This window comes from Castor canadensis, chromosome 17 (genome assembly GCF_047511655.1).
Source record: "Castor canadensis chromosome 17, mCasCan1.hap1v2, whole genome shotgun sequence".
In the NCBI taxonomy this organism is placed as follows: Eukaryota; Metazoa; Chordata; class Mammalia; order Rodentia; family Castoridae; genus Castor; species Castor canadensis.
In genome coordinates, this window is record NC_133402.1 from 20427091 (window position 1) to 20453368 (window position 26278).

The 26278-nt window shown below is 39.8% G+C and overlaps 1 protein-coding gene across 7 annotated transcripts in view; it reads right to left on the reverse strand.

Moving 5' to 3' along the window:
• The window catches only part of Tnrc6a (trinucleotide repeat containing adaptor 6A), a 173173-nt gene that overhangs the window by 78010 nt on the left and 68885 nt on the right, over positions 1–26278 (reverse strand). For 5 of the 7 annotated variants that reach the window (XM_074060202.1, XM_074060200.1, XM_074060199.1 and 2 more), the window contains exon 3: positions 9880–9927. In XM_074060202.1, coding sequence (XP_073916303.1) covers positions 9880–9927 — 48 coding nt within the window. Of the gene's footprint in view, positions 1–9879; positions 9928–10337; positions 10497–26278 lie in introns of those variants that run through there. The other 2 variants (XM_020159740.2, XM_074060203.1) reach the window with 2 other exon arrangements.

Sequence of the window (26278 nt, forward strand, 5' to 3'; positions counted from 1 at the left end):
AAATCAATGTAGCACATGTTAACACAATAAAGAACAAAAAGTACACGTCGACCTCAGTAGCCACACAAATTGACACAGCTGATGAAATCCAGCTCACCAAAAAAAAAAAAATTAATTAATTAAAAATAAATTAGGAATGAAGAAAATGGCCTTAAACTGACAAAGACCATCTATAAAAAGCTCACAGCTCACATTACAATGGTAAAGACTAGAATGTTTTTTGTTTTAGGTTAGGATATCCAATCCTGCTACTTCCTATTCACTATGGTGCTGGAATTTCTAAGAGCTAGGAGGGAGAGGGAGGCAAAGAAGCCAAGAGGGGAGAAGGAAGGAAGGAGAAGCTCACTGAGCAGGCAGACACAAACTCACCAAGACCAGAAAGAACATGTAAGCCTATCTTTATTCACAGATAACATGCACTAGGAGTGCAGCTCAGAGGTAGAGCAAACTCTGGGTTCAACCACTAGTGCCAGTTAATTAATTATTTAAACAATTCCCCTTATTACAGCATCAAAAAAAAAAAGATACTTGGCAATAAATTTCACAAAAGCACAAATTATACACGAAAAACTGTATCACATCTTTGAAAAAATTAAAGACCTATATAAATGGAAAGAAATACTATGTTCATGAACTGAAAGTCTTATCATTAAAACAGCAATACTGGCTAGGCACCAGAGGCTCACGCCTATAATCCTAGCTACTCAGGAAGCAGAGATCAGGAGGATCACAGTTCCAAGACAGCCCTGGCAAACAGTTCCACAAGACCCTATCTGGAAAAAAACCATCACAAAAAAGGGTTAGTGGAGTGGCTGAAGTGGTAAGAGTGCCTGCCTAGCAAGTATGAAGCTGAGTTCAAACCCCAGTGCTGCCAAAAAAAAAACCCAAACAAACCGGCAGGACTGCCCAAATTGATCCAGATTCAGTTTCTATAAAAATCCCAGCTTCATGCCCGGCACTAGTGGTTCATGCCTGTAATCCCAGCTACTCAGGAGGCAGAGCTCAGGAGGATCATGATTCAAAGCCAGCCCCAACAAATAGTTCACGAGACCCTATCTCGAAAAACTGTTCACAAAAATTGGGCTGGTGGCATGACTCAAGGTAAAGTCCCTGAGTTCCAGCCTCAGTACCAGCTACCTTTTTCATTAAAATTGACAAGTTGATCCTAAAAGATCCATGTAGAAATGCAAGGAGAATTGCCAATACAATCTCAAAAAAGAGCAACAGGGGAGAACTCACATTTCCTAATTTCAAATCTACTACAGAGCTACAGTAATCAACACAGTGTGAACTGATATTGAACCCATATAATGATGGGTGTGTAGTACAAATGAAACCGAGAATCCTTAGATAATTTCTTACATTATGAGAAATTGACCTTCAAGAAGGGTGCCAAGATAAACAGTCCTTTCAACAAATGGTGCTGAAACAACTTGACAGTCACAAGAATGAAATTAAGAGTCATCACACCATATACAAAAATTAATTCAGAATTGATGAGGGAGGTGGGGGAAGCAGAAATAATAGAGGGGCTGAATAATCAAAGTATGAATGTGTGGAAATATTGCAATGAAACTAATAAAAAATTTTTAAAGACTAATATACCTAAAATGTAAAAGCCAAAGATATAAAAATGTTAGAAGAAAGCAAAATAATCTTTATAACTTTGGATTGAGTCCCAAGTGCACAAGCAAGAGAAGAAATAATAGGTAAATTGGACTTAAAAAGTAAAAATTCTTTTCCTTCAAGGGACACCATCAACTAGGTGAAGAGAACAATGGGCAAAAATTCTTGTAAATCACTTTTCTAATAAAGGACTTGTGTGTATAACCTCCTTAAGAATTCTTACAACTCTCTGGTGCTGGTGGTGCACAACTATAATCCTAGCTACTAAGGAGGCAGAGATCAGGAGGATGGTGGTTCCAGGCCAGCCTGGAAAGGGGGTGGGGGCGGGGAGAGGAGGAAAGAGGGGGAGAGGCAAGACCTTGTCTCAAAATATCCAACACTGGCAGAGTGGCTCAAGTGATAAACTGCCTGCCTAGCAAGCATGAGGTCCTGAATTCAAACCCCAATGCCACAAAAACAAAAACAAAAATGAACTCAACAATAAAAAAATACAACCCAATTTAAAAATGGACATCTCTCCAAATCAGATACACAAACAGCCAATAAGGACATGAAAAGATGCTCATGACCCTCAGTCATTAGGAAAACGCAAATCAAAACCACAATGAATGAGATATCATTTACATCCACTAGGATGGTTATAATACAAAGAAGGAGAGTAACAAGTGTAGACAAGGATGTAGAGAAGCTGCAACTCTCATACATTGTTGATACGGGGATAAAATGGTTTAGCTGCTTTGTAAACATTCTGGCGATTCCTCAAAAAGTTCAGTAGAGTTACTATATGACCCAATAATTCCACTCCTAGGTACATATGAAATAGAATTGAAAACATGACCACACAAATACTTGTGCACATTATGTTAATGGCAGCATTATTCAATAATCCGAAAGTGAAAACATCCCAAATGCTACCAACTAATGAATGGATTAAAAAAATGTGGAATACAGTGCTAAGGATGTAGCTCGGAGAATGTGTTTGCCATCTGTGAGGCAAGGTTTGCCATTTGTGGTGCTAGGTTCAATCCCTAGTACCACAAAATTTATATATAAACAAATAAGAAATTTAAAAAATGGTATAACTAAGTAATGAGATGTTTTCCATCCATTAAAATTATAAAGTACTAATACATGCTACAACATATATAAATTTTGAAAAGATTATGTTAAATAAGACAAGCCAAATACAAACAAATACAAAAAGAAATCATATATGAAATGTCCAAAATACACAAATCCATAGTCAGAAAGTAAAGTAGTGGTTGGCAGGAACTGAAGGGTGGGACAATTGAGGAGTGACTGCTATTATGTCTGGGGTGTGGAGTGTTGAGGATATAGGTATGGAAATGTTCTGGAATCCTAGTGGTGATGAACACACAACTCTGTGACTATACTAACAACCAGTAATCATACATTTTATACAGGTTAAAAGAGTATCAATAAAGCCATATTTAAAAAGCTGACAGTAAACTGGGTGTTGTGTCACACACCTGAAATCTCAGAGCTCAGGAGGATCTAGAGTTTAAGGCCAGCCAGGACTGCACAATGAGACTCTGCCTCAAAAACAAACACACAAAAAATCAGTTTGTATCCAAAAGCAAAAACAAAAGGAGAGGACTGGCAGAGCGCCTGCCCAGCAAGAGTGAGATCCCAAGTTCAAAATCCAGTATCATCAAAAAGAGAGAGAGAGAGAAGAAAAAAGAAGACAGAGAATGGTACCTTCAGAGGCGGATTCTGAAGGAGGATAGTGCAGGAGGTGGAAGGACAGCACTAAACAGATAAACTGAGGAAAAGAACAGGAGTTTGAGTTTTAATTCCAATAACCAGGGAATGAGCAATGTCTTCTTGGAATAGTGATTCACAGGCTCACAGCCATGACTTACCTGATGATTTACATGCAGCAGTGTAGAGAATGTACACTGTGTTCCTTTCCAGCTTTATACTTTTAACATTTTCATTTATATGCCTCACCTTGCTTAGGGATTCACAAATAGAATGTATTTCTCTGACAACCTTCATATTGTCAGTTAACAAGATGCAAAACAATGCTTATACACTTACCACAGGTGCATCTTTTAAGTACCATACAGCATCATTTCCTCCTGTTTGCTCATACATGTATTTTAGGACACTTCAAAACAGGAGAAAGAAGGGACAAAACACAGATGTCCTAACTATAAAAATATTCAATATCACTAAAGCAAACTGCTCAATAAATGCTTGCTGACTACAAACCACCAGGAAGAACAGCAAAACAAGTGAGCTGGCTTAGTCTTGTTTGTTATTATACAGAATCCAATCAATCACTGTTTGCAGAAAATATCTTGTAAGGTTCAAAGTATAAAATTCCTCAACCAGGTTCCAATCTGTTTTGAACACTCCATTTAAAATGGGAAGTCAGCTGAGTCATCGTCACATAATACACTACTATGGAAAACTCAAAACGCTTTCTGGGTTTTAAGAGTGGAAGTGCTAGGACTTCTCCTACATAGCCAACTCAAACACAAAATCATGTTTAAAATAAGATATTTTAAATGGAAAATTTAAACTATATTTATGTTCATTTTGTTTTTTTAACGTTCAGAGAAACTATGCCTTAGTTGAATATTACTTTCTTTGAATCTCAGTTCAGCTCTGACAAGTTCCCTATAATGCAGTATTTCTTAAATCTTTCAAAAGTAATGCCCCCTAGAAATTTGATAACTGTTAAGAACCATATCCAACTTGGTTTGGTTTTGTTCAAGCAACTTCTTATCACCCGTGGTCCCTCGGTAGACCCAGGACATGCACCCTTGCTCTGCTCACACAGCACCATACAACTTAAATGGAGCCTTGTTTTAAGAATGTGTATTATAAGCCCTACCCCAATGTTTCATTTTCTTGCCAGGGTTATCAATTCATCATTGATCAAAGTTGAAACCAAGCAACTTTCAGGTCCAACAATAAGGGAGCTATAAAACCCTCCACAGAAGCAGCAATCATTACCATCGATCAATTTAAATACGAAGACTTACAATTATTGTAACTTCAAATATTTAAAACTATATCTCAGTTTAAACTGACTGGCATTTCCTTAAGGTAAAAATGTTAGACAATCTTTCAGCTTATTTACTTACATATGCTCAAGGCAAGAGGTGATGTGATGCACTGGCATGTTATCACCCATGGGAAGCCCAAAAGGTTTAACTGGACTCTAACCACAAAGATGTCATCCAACAAATCCAAACTGAGCTCTGCAAAAGCAACTAGTCACAAAAATGGAATTGCCATGAAAGGGGCAGAAAAAGATAGGGAACCGCTACTGATGCAAGGAGTCCCCAGAGACAAGCAACCAAATGCAACCCTGCACTAAGGCATTGAGCGAAAGAAAAAAATACCAGAACAAGTGAGGAAATTTGAATATGGACCAACTAGTACTGTAAAGTTAAGCCTTCCATGAGGAATCATTTGGTTGTTGTTAAGTAGAATTCCCTCATTCTTGTGAGCTACATACTGCAATATTTTGGGATGAGGTGTCACAATAAAACAAACATGACAAAACATCAATCATCAGTAAACCTGGGTAGAGATACCACTGGTGTTCACTGCACTACTTTGGCTACTTTGCTTAAGGTTCAAATGATTTTTTTAAAAATTTAAAATGGGATGAGGGCTTTTTTTTTTTTAAAGTGAGATTTGTCATAATCAGACAGAACAGGATACATATAACACATATCATTTTATTCTTTCCAATCATAGGCAATACTTTAAAGGCTGTCATTAAGAAGAACTGTAAAGAACTTTTAAGTCTTTGAAATTTATACTTTCAGACATATTTCAGATGCCAAAACTCAAAAGACTGCATTCTTTTTTATGATGTTTATGTTCAATTTTTCCAGAGGATTGTTACAGTTAAGCTTTCAGTTTGGATTCATTCTATCAACTGATTTATCACACAGTTGTGAATCAAGCTAGAAAGAGTTCTATCTACCAATTTGAATTTGCTAGCCTGCAAACCATATCACACAGCAAAGCAATGGTAAAACTTAACAAAATTAGTTGATTTCCCTCTCACCAAATAAAGATGTATGAATTAATTATTACAAGAGCAGGACCCACCTTTGCTAGGGAGAACTAGGGCCCTGACTTACTCCTTGTTCTAGTTTCTTTTGGTGGAACATCTGTCCCAGGTATGTGTGTCTCATACCAAAGTGTCCCAACTTAGGCACACTACATGGTATATAGCACCTTTAACAATGTTTGTTGCACAAAGGCACTTAATAGCTGGTTAGGGGAGAGGGATAAATAACATGAAGCATATTAGGTTCAACTCTATAGACAATTAAACTTACGTTGTAAGAAGCTCATCACCGGAGTGGGTATGAAATACATTATCACTTTTTCACAAAGGAGAAACCAAAGTTATATTTTATCTATTGTGTAATTAAAATGAAACACTCCATAGTGAGAATGACACTAGAATTAGTCAAAAGGCCCACTGGCCACTAGTAGGACACTATAACTTAAGTAACTTAAGTCTCAGCTATAACTTTCTCATTTGAAAAAGAAAGAGTCTGAACACTGGTTGGTATCTAAGGTTATGATACAGCTCTAAATACTCAATGACTCTATGACTTTGGCTACAAAAACCACTTTTAGAACACATACCAGTTGAGTTGTACTAGAGGTTCTTTTCTTCTCAAAACTAGAAAATATGCCAGTGCCAGTGGCTCACGTCTATAATCCTAACTACTTGAGAGGCTGAGATTGGGAGGATCACAAATCGACACCAGCCCAAGCAAATAGTCTGGGAGAACCCCATCTCCAAAATAACCAGAACAAAATGGACTGGAGGTATGGCTCAAAGCCCATACTTTTTGCAAGCACAAAGCCCTGAGTTCAAACACCAGTCCCACCAAAAAAACCCCAAACAAACAAATAAAAAATGTTTCTGTCTCTTCCCAGACAAACTCCTATTTCTGTTCTGACCTTACTCTGTTCCAAGGCTGGGCAGACCTCCCATTCATTCAAGATGGAGACCCCTCAAGCATTTTGACTCCTTTCACAACTAACCAGTTGCCAAATTCCTGTATCTACTGGAATCCCACTTCCTCAGTATCTTGTACTGTCATGTCTTTTCTACTATTATTTTAATTAAAGTCTTCTCAACTCCTGCCTTAAACACTAGTTATCTACCGTAAATATACCTGGTCACTAATCCTAGATAGATTTTTCTATCACACTGTATGCTACCCAAAAGCATGCAAATGGTTCCCCACACCTAAAGATTTATGCACAAATTCCTCAACCTAACATTCAAGAACCTCCACATCTAGCCCCAACCATTTGCTGTAAAAGCCTTATATGGCAATCCGACAATCCTGTGTACTTCCTGGATTTTCTGCTTTCTGCTGTTGTTCTTACAATACACTCTTCTCTGCCCATTAATTCATTCTTTAAAGCTCCATTCCAATCACAATCACCCTCATCTAGATATTTTAGCTCCCGCTTCTGAATGTACATGATACTGACATAACAAGACAATTCTAATGGCCAACAGTGAATTTTAAAGGGTAGCTTACCTAAGGTAGCAAACTACATCTCTCTCTCATGCCAATTTTGTTTAACTTGCACTACATACCTGGTACACTCTTATAAGAAGGATTTATTGCTTAGCATAGAAAAGGAAGAATGGTAACACATGCAGACCACAGCCTCCAAACTGGAGGTCTACATAATGGGGTTGGGTTTCCATGGTACTAAAAGATGTTTAAGCAAATTCAACATTTAAATGTTAAGGACTTGTTAAAAATCCAAACAAAATCTTGAACACTAGCCCTCAATCAGGGCTGATTTGTCCCATTTTCTATCCCCAAGAACATCTACCAGTGTCTGCAGACATCCTGGATCATCATGAACACTACACTGAACATCCTACAATGCACAGGACAGTCCTTATGTCTAGTCCAAAATATCAACAATGTCCAGGCTCAAAAACACTAAACATACTGCATCCATCTGTGGGCTCAGCTTCCCAAAAGAAATTTTCAAAGTGAAGAACCATGCCTTTAATAAGAAGCATTTAAAAACAGTATGTAACCTAAAAGTTCCTGCAATTACCAGTAGTTTGGTCTCTACAAGTTATTTAAATCTTTTCAATCCTTAATTTCTTTATCTGTATAAGGATAACTGTAGTACCTACTTCACAGGACTTCTCAAAGACTAGATGAATCCATGTAAAATCTCTGGACTAGTGAGCCAAGCAGATAGCATTTAACAAACGTAGCCACTTACAATCTTCCCCTCCCTCATATCTAGTCCTGTGTTTGAAATATAGAAGATGCTCAATAAAATACAATGGCTTGAACTTCCTAGGAAGAACACTAATGGGTAAAGCCAGATATATATTCTTGTTGGGGGCTGGGGGGGTGGAGTATTTGCCCACTTTTACATTTTTACCTTTACAAAATGTTCCCCTCTCACTGGACACACTGCCTTAAAAGCTCCTTGTTATTTGTATTTCTTTTTCACACCTTCTGGCCATCTGAAGTTCCTCAAGCACAGGAATGGAATGCCACCTCCTTCTGACCCTACATCATTTACCTGTATTTCCACCATTTATGTATTTACTATACATTTCCTAGTACTTTGGGCACAGACAGCATTTGACTCCTCCTTACATAACCCAAGGGACCTAACAGACCTTAGCAACTCACTGGCCCAAGCCTCTCATTTTATAGATTAGACACAGAGAGGCTAAGTGACTTGCCAAGAGTCAAGGTCATATTTTAAGTGGCAGAGCTGGAGTTCAAACTCTGGTACATAGCCAACAGACTCAAAGTTCTGCCCAATCATAATAACATATGAAAATTATACCTACGGTAGAAACAATGTTTAAGTCCTAGGAACCACACCTATCCAGTCACCTGTCCAAACAAAAATGGAAGAAGAAACAGACCCAAACACCAAGCTCTTTTCTGCTGCTGAAAGTACACCTTAATAACTTAACCAGCTTTAACTCCGTATCTTAATATTTAAGTTTGACAAAAATTGTTGAAATATCCAGGTTATTCAGCCAGTGGTATCAAGCTTAATTTCCTTAAATGATCTTAAATCGTTTTGAGTAACAGAAAATCTTATTGTGTAAACCAATGTTGTTCATCCTTTGCCAACTGAACAGGTTATTTAACAATCACCTAAACAGATTAATATTTATAAACTCAAAGAGCTAGAAATTTGGACCAAGTGTATAGAGCATAAATATTAAAATAATTTCATTGACTCATAACCCTAATATAAACCTAAAACTTCCAAAAATCAAGAGTAAACGCCATTGAGCCAGAAAACTGGTGTAATCTCTTATACTCTGTCCAAGTGAAAGCTATTCAAATTTGGGTAATCTCAGTGTCTGAGTGTCCCAGTATGATGCAAAAGAAAAAGATGAATAAGAAAAGACTGCTGACAGAAAGTGAATTCAAAAAGAGTTAAGTACACTGCAATTCCCGGATGTGCAAACAATTACAGCTCAATAAAGCAAAATATTTCCATAAACTCATAGTTAAAAAATAAATAAATAAAGACCCCAAATCACCTCCCCCCTTTGCAGCAGGATTTGAGGCTTTAAGTTACCCTTGTAAAAGCTCGTAGGCCCAAAAGAAGCGATAACTACCTACTGGGAACAGATTTTTATTTACCAGCTGATAAAAAAGAGCACACACTGAACAAGAAACGTAGTTTCAAAGGAAAACAAAACGCAGTTTATGCTTGGTAAAGTTCAAGGGCAAAACTGTTTCCAATGCAACAGAATCCGCCTGACAAAAATGTGTAGGGAATTTTTTTTTTAAATGCAACACATAGTATCTTTTTATAAAGGCAACAATTTGAGCTACAAAGTAATAACGGGGAAGCCAAAACAGTTTGACAGCCCGCCATAAGGGCCGCCTCAATTATGAGTCACACAATGCCTGCAACCATTTACAATAGTAATTAATGCACAAGTCCCCTAATTAAATTCTAAAAGGGTGAGAATGCTTTAACTAAGTTTACAAGAATTGCTTTTTGCTTTTTTTTTTTTTTAATTCTTTTTAAGAAAGGAGCACACGCGTAATTACCCATCTCCCAGCAATCCCTCCATCCAATATGCCCTCAGGCCGTGTTCCTCCCGTTCCCGACAGAAAAATGACACCGGCGAACTTCTAGACCCAGAAAGGGCGAACCCAAGTGGAAATCCACGGTTATAAATGGGGCGGGAGCCTGGAAGCTCGCCCGTCTTACCTGCTAAGATTTCTTTCTACGTCTTTGGTAGCTTTAGCTTCCAATTCTCTGAAACAGAAAACAAAAAAGGGGGAGAAAAAAAAAAAAAGGAGATGCGCGTGAAAACGGAGCTGCTGCGGCAAGGCGGGCCGGACCGGGCCGGGCCGGGCCAGGCGGGGTGGGGGAGGGGGCCGGGGAGGGCGGCTCACAAAGCTGCGGGCTGCAGCCCCGACTGCGGTCCCGGCGCGGGCGACACGCAGCAGCCCCGCGCCCGGCCTCTCAACGCTGGCCTCCCGCCCGCCTAGCCTCCGCAGTGCCGCAGCCCGCGCCCTCCCGCCGAGGCCTAAGATCCGGGGGGGAGGCGTCCGGAGCCTCCGCCTGCCCGCCTGCCCGCCTGCCTGCCACCCTCCCCGCACTAGCGGGCCCTGCGGCAGCGCCCCAGGCTCCTCCCGCCCGAAGGGACGCCCCGCTCCGCTCACCTCATGTGTGTAAAGTGCACGAGCAAGTGGGGCGCGGTGAGTGAGGCTCGCAAGCCTCAAGCCCTCCGCAGCGCCGCGGGGAGAGGCCCGAGCCGCTGCACCAGCGCCATTTTCTACACCGACCCGCTGCTGCCGCCGCCGCCGCCGCCGCCGCTGCCGCCGCCGCCGCCGCCGCCGCCACCGCCACCGCAGGCCCCAGACCGGAAGTGAATGCCCCACTCGGCAACCCCTTCCGGGGGCGCCGCGGCCGCCGGCCCCAAGATGGAGGCCCTTAGCAACTAGGCCCGCCGACGAGGCAGGATCTTGGCAACCGGCCCGGCGCGCGCCTCGCGGCCACCGGTGGGACTTTCCTGGAGGTGGCAGTGACTCCGAGGCGCCCCGTGAGAGGCTGGGGGAACCCCAAGCCCAGCCTGGCTCACCACGGCCGGCCGTGGCCTGACTAGGCTCCCTCCCCTTCTCCTCCTCCTCCTCCTCCTCCTTTACTGCGACACAAGTTTCCTTCCCCGCCGCCCGGCCCCTCCCCCACCGAAACACGCCACCAAAAAAAAAAAAAATCTCCCAAACCGCAAATTCCAACCCTGCAGCAGCCTGAGGAGCCCGCGCGGCTTTTGAATTCAGCCACTCCTAGTTGTTTTTGACCTTGGGCCAACTATTTTTTAGCCTCTGCTTCTCTGCCGCCTCCTCCTCAGGTAAAAGAACGCATACCTGAGGCGGTTGCGAGGTTTTGCCTGCGATTTTTATTTTTACCCAGCGGGTTTTACGGACCCTCTGACTCAGCAATTCCACGTGCACGAATTTGTGTTCAGGAAATAAACTTGGGTATCTGAGTGTTTTCACCATCAAGATACGAAGTCACGGGCATGGAAGATGGTTGAAAAATCTGTAATCGGTCAACGTGTCCAACGTTACGAGGTGGCATTAAAAACTGAGCTGCTGGCAGATCGGAGGATACCGTGAAAATGAAGTAGAGGGAGAACACCGACCTGGGTAAAAAGCGGCTTGCGGAGTAGCTCGCACCGTTAGAAACACACTGAGATCCATATGCATGGACCAAGTATCCCTACCTGCACGGAGATACAAAAAAAATACATACGTGCAGGTGGGTAGAGGGGTGTGCTGCACGGAGATACAATTAAATACGTCTGCCGACGCATGGGTGCTCATCCCACACGATGCTTTCTGTAATCTAAAACTAATTCTTCCTCTGAGCTTAAAATCTATTCCCTTTTACTTTCTCAGAAACCTCACCCCGCGTCACCTCATTTCCCTTTTTTCTAACCTCAGTCCTTCAACTGGCTTTAAAACATGCTCAAGCCAGGCTTGACTGGCTCACTGTAATCCTTCCTCCTGGGAGGCAGAGATCTGGAGGGTTGTGATTCGAGGCCAGCTAGGGGAAATAGTTTTGTGAGACCCTATCCCCAAAATAACGAGAGCAAAACGGACAGGAAGTGTGGCTCAAGCGGTAAAGTACCTGCTTTGCAAGCACAAACACCCCCGTTCAAACCCCAGCCCCACCAAAAGCAAACAAAAAACATGTTCAAATCTCTCCCAGGGAACTCAGGCAAAATCTCTGGACTGTCTAGAGAATGCTTTGAGAGAGATGTACAGTAAATACGGTAATGAGCGAAAGAAACCATGCGCATCAGATGTTAACTGATAATGTATATTTTTCTCCTTTTAGTGTGTCTTTTTACCTACTGATGTCATAAACAACACTTTCCAAAAAAATCAGGTTTACAAAAATGTAAAAGGAAGGAAGCATTGAATAAATGCCAGTGACTCCCTTTCCGGCCCTCATCCCTGAGATCCACTAACCCATACACATTTTTTGTTTGTTGTTTGAGACTGGATATCACTATGTAGCCCAGGCTGGCCTTGAACTTGCAATCCTCCTGCCTCCACCATGCTGGGATTATACATGTGAACTACCAAACCTTGCCGCATATTTTTCTTTCATGATCCTTTCTACTTAAAATGTTAAAAATTATATTACAACATTTCTTTAGGAGTTAAAAAAATGAACATGTATGTATTGCACAATATGCTTTCGTGCCAGGTTTATGAATAATTTTCCACAATAGCAGAAGGCAATAATATAGCAATATTTATCAACATTTGCACAGCTGTTAAAATCAACTGATTTTCTTATTAAACATTCTTAGTCTTGAATAACTCGGGTTTTCAATTGAAGTGATATTGCCCACCAGTCCTAGGGATATTTAGCAATGTCTTGATTTTTGGTTGTCACACGGGGTAGAGGCTAGGGATTTTGCTAAAACTTGAAATGTGTAGGTAGTGTCTCACAACACACTCGGTATCTGAACCAAAATGCCACCAGCACGGAGGCTGAGGAACCCTGGAAGTAATTCCCAGCCCTAGAGAACTAATGTGATTTCCTGGAGCTCTGTCCAGAGTGTATTAGCTTGTCCCATGTCACCACTGCTGGATGCAGTATAGACAGAGCTAACTATATTCGGTCTTGCTAGGTGTTTTTTAATGATGCCTCATGTAAGCTTTGTACATGGAGTAGGTCAGAGAAGAATGATTTCATATGCCCAGCACAGATTCCCTACTGGGAACCCACTAAGGTATCTTTTCTTCTCATCCTTTCTCTTTACTACATAATCAGTCTACTGAACATCTCCCATTATCATATAAACCCTAGTAACTCTCACTGAAAAATCAGAAGCCACAAAGTTCCCAGATGCCACCTTGCTATCCATCTCCATTCCCAGAGCTTCTTAGGAAAGTGTTGTACACAAGCTGCTTCTAGTTGCTTACTGCTTTTCCCAGCCCACCGAACATCCCTAGTTCTCCCCCAAACTGCTCTTATATCAAGGTCACCAATGACCTTGAAGCTGTCAAACCCAATAGAAGAGTATTCTCACCTTGACTTACTTCTTAGCTGCATTTGCCATGACACCCATTCTCTCCTTTTTAAGAGAGTCCTTTCCTGGACATCTTGACAACATGCTCTTCTGGATTCCACTTTTTTTATTTCTATAGTCATCCCTATTTTTATACCTTTGCCAGCTTCTCCTGCTTTACACCAAATAAATATTAGCGATCCCCAAGGTTCTGTTCCAGAATCCCATCCCCCAACACATACCTTTCTCTTGAGGATGGGTAATATCCATTCCCTTGGATTTATGTACTAAGCACAGATGATTCTCGAATTCATAACTTGGGCCCATATCTCACCAAAGTACCCCAGACTGCCAAAATGACTGTTCACTCACCCAGTAAATAGTTATTGAACACCTGCTATAGGCCAGGAATTATGCCAGAGCCTGGTTTTCTGTCACAAGGAAATACTCAGTAGATTAAGTATAGCTAGGAAGATGTTAAAAAAAAAAAAAAGAAAGAAAGAAAAACTATATATAATTACAAATTATGTCAAGGGCACATAGAAGGAAAGAATTATTCTAAAAATTTATAAAACAAAGCAATGTAGCAGATTGTGTGATCAAGATTTCTTTGACAATGTAGAGCTCTAGCTAAGGACAGAGGATGGAGGGATGGTGGAGGAAGCTTTTCAGCCTGGAGGTCTGCATCTCCAGGTCACCATTTGAGACAAAAACAGGCTTTACCATTTTTCTAGCTCTGAACCCACTGGAACCATGTTTTTGCTCTATTTGCATGATCCATTAGAAACAAAACAAGAAACAAAGGCCTATATAGAAAAGCAGGCTGTACAAATTTAAATTTAAATAGGACTTTTTCTCCATTCATCTTTGTGTTTTGATTTCTCTGTTCCTTCAGTTCTTGAAAATGCCAGAAAATAAAACTTTTCCAGTCTCCCTCCCTTCTCTTACTGAGAAGGATAAGTGACTAGCTAATACTTCAGATATTATGTACTTCAAAAAAAAAAAGGATTGTTTTTCACGGAGCTGGGGATAGAATCCAGTGTTTCACACAAGTGCTCTACCACTGAGCTACACCCCAGCCTAGTATTTTTAAATTTAGAAAATTCCCACAGTAATGAATAAATGGAAATTGAAAACATGAACATAGATTAGATTTCCTGGCAAGATCATATTTATTTTACTTACTAAAATGTATTTGGTATCTATGTGCCAGTAAGGCACTGTCCTAAATGTTCTAGAAATATCAACTAATCATTAATTGCTGTACTCACTAAGTCCTAGGAGGTAAGAATATCACTCCTGTTTTTCAGAGGGGGTGGTAATTAAATTGCCCAAAGTCACATAAATAGGACTGGAGGTGCAGTTCCAGTGGTAGAGCACCTGCTTTGCAAGGACGTAAGCTCTGAGTTCAAACCCCAGTACCACCAACAAAATGCTAATGCTAAAGTCACATAAATAGTAAGTGGTTAAATTTTTTTTAAGTTTTTTTTTTTTTTTTTTTGGCTCTAAAGCGCATCTCACTAACCATTTAGTCTTTAGGTCTGTTTTTCTCAACCATCTTAGATGCTTAATTCCCTTTTAACAACAAATGTAACACCACCCCTTACTACCCAAAAATGATAATCATAATTTACCTAAGACATAATTTCAAAATATGAATGTAACAACATATCTCTGGTAAAAAAGGAGAAATAAAAGTAATTACAGTGAAATAAAATATCTTCAACTATGTAAACACTTGAGGATATTGTGTGTACCAGGCAAGTACTGGGCTTGTATGTGTCCCATCACTAATGCACACACAGACTGACACAGCTATGTCTAAGTGATTACTCAAACTGTAGTTATGTTGAGCTCATAATTTTTCTTCTTTTTTTAATTTTTTTTTTTCAATACTGCAGTTTGAACTCAAGGCCTACACCTTGTGCTGCTCTGCCAGCCCTTTTTTGTGATAGGTATATTTTTTTCAAGACAGGGTCTTAAGAACCTGGCTTCAAACTATGATCCTCCTGATCTCTGCCTCCTGAGTAGTTAGGATTACAGGTGTGAGCCACAGGTGCTCCTGGAGAGAAATATTTTTTTCTAGAGGAAATAGAAAAAACAATTCTCCTTCCATTTATGTGGCAATTGCATGTGGATATTAAAACTGAAAAATAGATCCTCGCATCATCTATGTGAATGCCCAGTGAGAGAAGTCCCCACTTAATGGAACTAACTTTACTCCTGTCCACTGAATTAATAGCACACATCTCCCCTTCCTGGGTCAACCGAAAATACTTTAGTCACTCCCCAGACCCCACACATGCACAGTCTGAGAACGAGGTGAAGTACAGACACCACTCAGGATCTGCTGGGAATTGGTACTAGGACCCCCCATGGATATCAAAGCCCACAGATCTCAAGTGTATAAAATGGCATTGTATTTGCATATAAACTGCACAATCCTCTCATAAGCTTTAAATCATCACTAGGTTACTTATGCCTAACCATGTAAATTATATGTAAATAGTTGCTAAATTGAATTACTTAGAGAATAATGACAAGGAAAAATGTCTGTACATGTAAGATGCAACTTTGCCCCAAATATTTTCTATCTGCACTTGGTTAAGCGCCAGGTGTGGAGGGTCAGCTGTGTTATTCTATTGACCATTCCTGTGGTACCAGGAAAGAGCTGAGTAGTGAGTCCTGAGAAAGTCTGCTACTTCAGTGAAGAAATCAAGACAAGAGGCAGAACTGGCTAAGTGCATTGTAATGGAGTCCAGTGACATCACGTAGCACTGCCAATCACTGAGCTGCCACAGCAGAGGCCTAAGAGTTCATCTGGACTCTTCCCTCCCCTTCTTCCATTGCATTGGCAAGGTATTTTGTCTGTGACCTGTTTGTTTTTTTCATTTTTGGTGGGACAAATTTGAACTCAGGGCTTCAGCATTTGCAAAGTAGGTGCTCTAATGCTTGAGCCACACCTCTAATCCATTTTTACTCTGGTTATTTTGAAGATGAGGTCTTTTGAATGATTTGCCCAGGTTGGCCTCAAACGGTGGTCCTCCTGATCTCAGCATCCCAAGTAGCTAGGATTATAGGTGTGAGACACCCATACCCAGCTCTGACCTGTTTTCTTAGTCTCCTCCTCCTCTTTTTATTTACTTTTTCACTGCTGCCCACCTACAGTACACCCTGAAAACTCCAGATTCCATTTTTCCCTTCTTTCTTCTTATGGTGATATAATTTATATACATTCAGATTCATACCTTTAAAGTGAAATTTTCATCTATTTCACAAATACACAAATTATACAAACATACAAATATACCCCCCCACCACAATCAGTAGAAAAGATGCTTCTATCACCCCAGAAAATTCCCTCATACTTCTTCTCAATCAGTCTTCTACAGTCTTCTACACCCCTGCCATCAGGAAACCACTTTTCTGATTGATATCACCATTAATTAGTACTGTGTATTCTGGAACCTCATACAGATTGAGTCACACAGTATATTACCTTTTGTACCTGGCTTGGCATTTGTATTGTTGTATGTGTCCAGTTCACTCTCAGTAATACTGAGAAAAATTCCATTGAATGGATGTACCAGGGTATGCTTACCCATCATCCTGTTGATTGGAATTTCTTTTTTTTTTTTTAGTGGCACTGGGGTTTGAACTCAGGGCCTCACACTTGCTAGGCAGGCGCTCTATCACTTGAGCCACTCCACTAGCCCTTTTTTGTGATGGGTTTTTTCAAGATAGGGTCTCGGGAACTATTTGCCTAGGCTAGCTTTGAACCAAGATCCTCCTGATCTCTACCTCCTGAGTAGCTAGGATTACAGGTGTGAGGCACTGGAGCATGGCTAAGAACATGTTTGTTACTCTCACCCAGAACTGGATTCTCCTAGACTTCTGTTTGGTTTCTTTGATAAAGTTTCATAAAGTTTTGCTTTATGTTACAAATGCCAACAGCATTCTTTCCAAAATGTTTGGGCCGGCTATTAGATCCCTGCCACCTTCATTGTTTTGTTGAGGATAAAGAGACCTCTTTACTCAGTCTCCCAGCTATTCACTACTAAGGCAATCAGTTGTTGTTTCACTTCTGTCTGATAATGAACCCCAGCTTTTCCTTAGAAAAGCTCACTCTAAATCATGGTAGAGAAATGCTGCAAAGAGCACTTTATATTTAATGGGATACTTATACCTACTGACCAAGTTGAGGACAATTTGAACATTAAAAGACATAATGATAACAAGGAATTATGACAATCAAATGGGAAATTATATGTTTGCACATAAATATTTATTCAGTAAATTCATTCATTCAAAGTTTTTGAGGTAAGATCTTGCAAACTATTTGCCCTCACTGGCTTCATACCTCAATGCTCCTGATCTCTGCCTCCTGAGTAGCTAGGATCACAGGCGTGAGCCACTGGTGCCTGGCTGAAAAGATCAATAACTTGAAGACAGAGCAATAGAAACTTTTTTTTTTTGGTGGTTCTGGGGTTTGAATTCAGGGACTCATGCTTGCTAGGTAAGAGCTCTACCACTTGAGCCACACCCCCAGCTCTTTTTGCTTTAGTTATTTTTCAGGTAGGGTGTCCCATTTTTGCCTAAGGCTGGCCTCAGACTGCAATCCTATTACCTATAGCCTCCTGGATAGCTGGGATCACAAGTGCACACCATCACATCCAGCTTATTGATTGAGATGAGCTCTTGCTAATTTTTTATCCAGTTTGGCCTCTAACCATGATCCTCTCAATTTCTCAAGTAACTGGGATTACAGACACAAGCTACCATGTCTGACCTCCAATAGAAACTAAAATCAATCAGACAGGGAAAAATTCTTCAAAAGTAATGGAGTAATGAAGAAAGTGACACAAAGGCATATTATAATCTGATCATTAAAAACTGTGATTAGGAAAAAAATCCTTGAAAGCAGGCATAGAAAAAGACTTGTTACAGACCAAGTAATACAAGCAAGGATGACAGCCAATTCTTCATAAGAAACAATATAAACCAGAGAATGGAGTGACATATTTTAACCATTAAAAGAAAAAAAAGTAGGCCAGGTGTAGTGGCTCACCTCTGTAATCCCAGTTACTTGGGAGGTGGAGATCAGGACTGTCATTCTAGGTCAGCCCAGACAAAAAGTTAGCAAAACCTTATATCAGTCAATCCACTGGGCATAGTGGCATGTGCCTGTGATCCCAGCTACATGGGAGGCCGTCGGCAGAAGGATACCAGTCTAAGGCCAGTTCTAGGCAAAAAATACAAGACCTTATTGAATCATAACTAAAGCACAAAAGGGCTGAGGGTGTGGCTCAAGTGAGAGGCCCTGGGTTCAAACCCCAGTACCATAAAAAAAAGTTTAAAAATGAAAGAAAAAATGTGGACAACCTAGATTTTTATTTATATGTTTATTTATTTACTTATTTATTTTTTGCAGTACTGGGGCTTGAACTCAGGGCCTACACCTTGAGACACTCCACCAGCCCTATTTTTGTAAAGGTTTTTTTCAAGATAGGGTCTCATGAACTATTTCCCCCGAGCTTGCTTCTAACTTTGATCCTCCTGAACTCTGCATCCTGAGTAGCTAGGATTACAGGAGTGAACCACTAGTGTCCAGCCTAGATTTTTATTACCTACAAAAGTACTCTAAAAAAAAAAAGTACTCTCAAAATTAAGGATGAAGTAAAGACAGTTTAGGCATAGAAAACCTGAAGGGATTGTTACCGGCAGATCTGTACTACAAAAAAATAGTAAAGTGCTTCAGTAAAAGTAGTAAACTGGAAGGAAAATGAAATAAGATGGAAGTTTAGATACAATGATGAGTACTCCAAATGGTGCCTGTGTAACATGTCAATGACGGACATCTTATTTCTGAAATGCCATTAAAAGAAAGATAGTGAACTTCAAAATGAAAATGACAAAAATGAACTCAAGGGCTCACAATATATATAGAAATAAAACTTCAGATAATAATAGCACAAAAACTGAAAGTGGAGAACTGGAGTTATTGTAACACAGTTCATTCAAGATGTATACTCTTAGCTGGGCACAAGTGGCTCCTGCCTGTATGCAATCCTAGCTACTTGGGAGGCTGAGATTGGGAGTACTATGGTTCTAGGCTAGCCCAGGTAAATAGTTGGTGAGACCCTATCTCCAAATGAAGCAGAGCAAAATGGACTAGAGGCGAGGCTCAAGCAGTGGAGCACCTGCTTTGCAAGTACGAAGCCCTGAGTTCAAACCCCAGTCCCACCAAATAAATAAATAAATAATAAATATACTATTGCTTAAAAGTGGATTGTGATAGACAAAAATGTACAGATGAACCAACCATTAAAATAACACAGTAATTATAGTTCTAAACTAATAAAGGTACGAAATTGTATTAAGGGTCAAACTTCTTTCTTTCATATATGGATAACTAGTTTTCTGCATTTATTGAAAGACTGTCCTTTCCCCATTGAATGGCTTTAGCACTCTTTGAAGGGGTAAAATGGAAAGGTTCTTAATTAAAAGTATGCAGAAGGAAAGAAGGAAGAAAGAATGAAGGGAGAAAGAAAAAGAAAAGAAAAGAAAATGGAAACAGAATAATAGAACAGTAGAAAGTAAACAAATGAATATTCATCATGGATGAATTTCAAAATAGTTATGCTGATAGAATTCAAGCCAAACAAAGGGAGTGGGAGAGGAGAAAGTGTGGAGAACAAACTGTATGATTTATATGAAATTTTAGAAGATGCTAATTATTCTGTAGCAATAGAAAGAAGGCCAGTGGTTTCCCAAAGTGGAAAAAGTGCAGGAGAAGATGGGAGGGAAAGATTACAAAAAGGAAGAAGAACGCTTTTGTAGATGATGAAGATGTGTGTAATTTGATGTGATGATGGCTTCACAGCTGTATACGTATGTCAAAACTTATCAAGTTATGCAACTTAAATCTGTGAATCAATAAAGCTGTTTCAAAAAGGGTTTGATGAAAATAGGATATTTACATGATTTCAAAACACCTCCCATAAAATGCTTAGAAATTAAAAGGGAAAAAAAGAGACCCCATCTTAATGGAGTGGGTGAAGTTAACACCATTAGGAATAAGTCAAATCCATCTAGCACTGCCTGGTAGGATGCAATGAAGAACATGAAACGTGGCTCCCATGCTGTGCCTGTCAGCGATCTGCAAGTCGACTCTGACAATGAGAACACTTCAAAGTAGCAAGGTTGTAATTTGTAAGTGTCAAGGTTATGACCGTCAAGGAAAACTAAGGAACTGTTGCTGGTTGAAGAAGACCAAAGAGATGTGACAACTAAAGGCAATGCCCAATTCAAAAAACTGGATCCTTTGCTAAAAGGACATTACACACAACTATGGGGCTGAAAGTTGTGAGGATTAGATGACTTCAACATTAATTTCTTTTTTTTTTTTTTGATGGTGGTACTGGAGTTTGAACTCAGGGCCTTGCACGCTTGCTTCCACTTAAGCCATGACCTCAGCCCTTTTTGCTTTAGTTACTTTTTATATTGGGTCTTGTGCTTTTTGCCTGGTCTGGCCTCTGTCTGATTCTCCTACCTATGCTTCCTGCATAGCTGGGATGACAGGCATATACAATCACACCTGGCTTGTTCATTGAAATGGGGTCTTGCTAAAATTTTCAGGTCTCATGAACTGTGATACTCCTGATCTCTGCCCCCTGAGTAGCTAGAATTACAGGCATGAGCAACCTGTGCCTGGTTCTCATTTATTTTCACTTAAATTGTTTACTATAGTTAGACATTTAGTGTCCCCCAAAGGGCCATGAGTTAAAAGATTGTTCCCAAGGTTAGCAATACTGGGAAGTGCTGGAAACATTAAGGGGTGGGGCTTCATGGGAGGTCTTTTGGTCTTTGGGCTGTGCCTGGGAAGGGGATGGTGGGACTCCAGCCCCAACATGTTTGTATTTTGCTCTGTCCTACTGCATGTTCTTTGCCATGAGGCCCTGCCTCACCACAGCACCAAAGCAATGGGCCCAGATCACCATGGCCTGTAACCTCCAAAACTGAGCCAAAATCAACTTCTTTATAAGTTAATTGTGGCAGTTGTTTGTTACAGTAACTGAAAGCCAATTCATACCACCAGCTTGGAATTTACTTAGTGTTAAGAAGCAGATAGGCGTCCGTCTTTAGCCTAAGCTTTTCCAGATGGCTAGCCAACACCAATCAGTGCACTGTGTAATTTTCATTTTTCTTGTCTAGTTTGGTAGATGACTTTATCATCTCCTAATTTCTCAAATGCACTTGAGTGTCCTTCTAGATTCTTAATCTGTCTCATTAATCTGCCCTTCTGTTCATGTACCAAACGTTTTTCATAAATGCAGCTTTGTAACATATTCCAGTACTTACTAGGACTAATCCTTCTTTATTGCTTTCTTTTTTCAGAATTTTCCTGGCTAGCTTCATTTGTTTATTTTTCCACTTAAACTTTAGACTCAGCAAATCAACTCCCAAAAAGCATCATAATGTAGTTTTTACTTATATAAAATTAAAGACGAGGGCTAATTTAGGGATGGTCCTTCCACCATGAAGTCTAGTTGATGAGCAGGACATATACTTTCATTTATTTCTTTTGTTTCATTTTTTCCCTTATTTTTGTGGTTGCTGATGTTACAACAGTGGGTGCTGGTACTATTTTAAGGACAATATTTCTTCTATTTTGTTTTCTGGCTTTTCTCCTGAAGAATGGATGTGTGGATTGGGCTTTTAGTTTTGTAACCAACTACCTTCCTGATTTAACTCACTGTTTGTAAGAAATTTTCCAAAGTTAGTGTTGAATTGTAATGCATATTGCTTCTACTTCATAATTCTTTAAAAACTTATTTTTTTATTTTGATATACTTAGAACAATATTAAATAATAGTGGCAATTTTATTTCTCTTATCTTCTTCCTGACTTTAATGGAAAGTGCCTCTAGGTTTCAATATTAAACATGATGCTTTATTTATGTTTTGTTTTTGTGTTTACAGTATTGGGGATTGGCCCAAAGGCTTTGAGCAAGCGCTCTACCATTAAGCTGCACCCTTACCCTTGATGCTATATTTAAAGTTAAGCATGTTTTTATCATGCCCATGATTGACACTACATTTTATTAAAACCCCTTTTAGGAACCAGGCATAGTGGTGCATACCTATAATCCTAGTACTCAGGAGGCTGAGATAGGAGGATCACAAGTTTGAGGCCAGCCTGGGCTCCAGAGGGAGACTCTGTCCCCCCAAAACAAAATGACAAAAAAATCCTTTTTGTCTCTAAGAAAGGTCAAGTAGCAATTCTTCTTTCACTAGTATTAAAAGTTCCTCTAGAGGTGATAGTGAAATATACCAAATGGGTGATGTCAGCTCAAAAGACCACATGGCACAGAGTATCAGTGTTCTGCCTAGGCATTAGAGACGTGGCATATCAGTATGTGAAAAAGGGAAAATAGGCTATGGTGAATATATTGATAAAGCTAATGTGAGATGACAAGGAACAATAATCAGAGCTGATAGCATTACAGTTATAAGTGACCAGACAAAAGAAAAAGCACAGAATGGACAATTCTTTGGCTGTTGTTTAGCACACTCTCATTTCTAAATCATGTACAGTCTTTATAGTTTCTAAGGACAATGGCTAAAATGCTCTTTTATATATAAAAAAAGTTCCTTTAATATCATTGGAGAGTCTTTATAACACAGATTTTGAGAGGTCAGACTGGCTGGTTCAAATTCTAGCTATGTCATTTATTATGTGTGTGACCTTGTCAAGTTTCTTGGCTTCCCTGGTCCTTGGTTGCCTCTTTGATAAAACAGAGTTGACAGTAGCTTCTAACCTAAAGAATTGTTGCTAGATTTAAATGGATAAGTAGACCAAAGGCCCTTTGAACAGTGCCTGGTTCATAGGAAATTCTATATAAGTATTCCCTGCTAGTATTGCATTTCTGGAACAATCCCTCTTGTATTAACCTTTTTGTTCTTTTTGTTTTCAATAAATGTATTTATTTATTTAGGGAAGTGTAACATGCATCCAGAAAAGTGCATAGCCGAATGGTGAACTATAGAAGGAAATATACAATGCACCCCATCCCAGAAACTCCCCACAGATGCTTCCCTGAATTTACCCCACTCCTCTCCCCTCTACATACTCACACTCTCCTTTTTCTTTTTTTTTCCTATCAGCAATCCAGGTCACACACTCTCCTTAACAAGTTATGGTATATCATGGTTTTAAGATATGCTGGTTTGTGTATCAACATTATTCTGACTTTGTGGAAAAGGTGAAAGACTTAGCAGATAGATAGATAGATAGATAGATAGATAGATAGATAGATAGATAGATAGATAGATAGTAGATAGATAAATGGATAGATAGAGATATTTTAGGTCGAATCATACTAAGTTGCCAATATTCAACTATTTTGGAACCAAAAAAATGGAAATTTCTTTAGAGAGGTTCTAAATAAATGGAAGGACGTCCATGTTCATAGAGGAGAAGACTTTACATTGTTGAGGAGACAGTGCTCCCCAAACTGATTGAGAGATTCAACTTAATCTGTATTGGTGTCCCAGCTGGATTATTTGTAGAAATTGACAAGCTAATCTTTAATTGGTATGGGAATGCAATGGGTTCAGAAATGCTAAAACTATCTTGGAAAAGAACAAAGTTGGGGGGCTGGGGGCATGACCAAAGTGATAGAGCACCTGCTTAGCAAGGCCCTGAGTTCAAACACCGGTACCACAAAAAAAAAAAAAAAAAGAACAAAGTTGGAGGTAGGAATGCACGCTCAGCGGCTCAGTGGTACAGAACTTGCTTAGCATGTGCCAGGCTCTATGTTCTCACCTCACCAAAAAAAATAAAAATGAAAAGTAGCAAAGTTGGAGGACTCATACTCTTTAATTTGAAAAGTTACTACAAGGCACAGTAATTAAGCAGGTTGATACTAGCATAAGGAAGACCTATAGATGAAAGGAACAGAATTGAGAATCCAGAAGTAGATCCTCACATTTATGACCAATTGATTTGCAATAAGAATGCCAAAACAACTCAGTGTGGGAAGGAGTGTTTTGTTTTGTTTTTTTTTTTAGCAAATGATGCTGGGGCACAGAATACCCCAAATGCAAAAGAATGAAGTATGGCCTCCACCACATACGTCAGGGGTTTCATTGTTGTTGCTACAACAGAGTATGCAGAAATGTTAACTCCAGATGAATCAAAGACCTAGTATAAAAGTCTCAGGAGAGAACATAGAAGTGAATGTTTATGTTCTTGGATTTGGCAATGGGTTCTTAGATATGACCCCCAAAGCCCAAACAAAAACACCAACAAAAAAGATAAATTGAATATCATCAAAATTAGACAATCTGGTGCATCAAAAGACCTACCAATAAAGTGAAAAGATAGCGTGTTTCATGGGAGAAAATATTTGCAAATGATATATTTTGGCAAAGGGCTTGTATCTAGAAAATAAATGCAAACAACTTGTACGACACAATAATAAAGAGATATAGAATCCAAATTTTAAAATGTGCATAGGATCTGTAGATCCATTTCTCCAAAAAAGTTATTAAAAAGATGCTCAATATCTCAAGCAGTGACTCGAGGAGTATGAGTCATCATGGAAATGATGAAAACCACAATGGGATTTCACTTCCCATCCGCTAGCATGGCTGCAGTGATAAGGTAATGAGGACAGGAGGTAGACAATTGATGAGAATATAAAATGGTGCAGTCGCTTTGGAAAACAGTCCTCCTGAAGTCAAAAAATAGAATTACCACATGAGCTACCAACTCTCCTTCTAGGAGAGATGAAAACATATGGTCACACTCAAACCTGAACACAACTTTGTATAGTACTTTTCTTCATAATAGTCAAAAAGCAGAAATAATTCAAATGTCCACCAACTGACAAATGCATAAACAAAATGTAACATTGAGATATTATTTGGTGTAAAAAGGAATGAAGCCAGACTCCGGTGGCCCACGTCTGCTACTATATGCTAGCTACATAGGAGGCTGTGATTGAGAAGGTCAAAGCTTGAGGCCAGCCTGGGCAAATAGTTCAAGAGACCCATCTCCAAAATAACCAGAGCAAAATGGACTGGTGGTGTGGCTCGACTGGTACAGCACCTGCTTTGCAAGCGTGAAGCTCTGAGCTCAAATCCCAGTTACACACAGGCACACACACACACACACACACACACACACACAAAGTAATGAAGTACTGAGTCATGATTTAATATGGATGAGCCTTGAAAACATTGGGCTAAATCTAGTAAGCCAGACTCAAAAGATCACATACTATTATTTGATTCCCTTTATGTGAAATGTCAAAAATAGGCAAATCCCCGGAGATAGGAAGTAAATTAGTGTTGACCAGAGGTAGGGTAGGAGACTGGAAGATCAGAGGGTGATACTGAAAGAGTATGAGGTTTCTTTCTAGGGTGATGAAAATGTTCTAAAATTGTGGTGATAGTTGCACAACTGTGTGAACATACCATAAACCGTTGGATTATACACTTTAACTGTGAATTTTAGTTTGCTATTACCAAAATGACAATTTTGTGTAGTTCAATCTAATATAGCTTAAGCAGCACTGGCATACTATGGTATAGTTTGATAGCATTTACATAGGAAACTGGGAAGAGAAAAGAAAGCAGAAAGATTATTTGTTTGAAGCCCACTGTGGCAGTGCGTACCTATAATCCCAGCACTTGGCAGGAGAATCATGAATTTGAGGCTAGCCTGGCTACACAAGACCCTGGCTTGAGAAACCACAACAACACATGACTTGCATGGGAATATAGGAAAGGAGGCAAACGGTGGAGGTTGTGGTGGGCATTTTTTACTAAGGACTGAAAAGATTTGAGCTCCTTTGTAGGAGGAGAAAGTAGTAGCAGAGTTGGAGATGTTTGAAGAGACAGGAACAAAGTTGATGTGTGGATTTCACTGTGTAGGTGGAAGGTCTCCCTTCCATCCAACCAGAAGGAAGGAGGAGAGGATGGGTTCAGATACTAGTTACCTTATGGTGAAGAGTTGTTTTTTCCTTCCTGGCATCGATTTTCTCAGGAAAGAAGGCAAAATCATTTG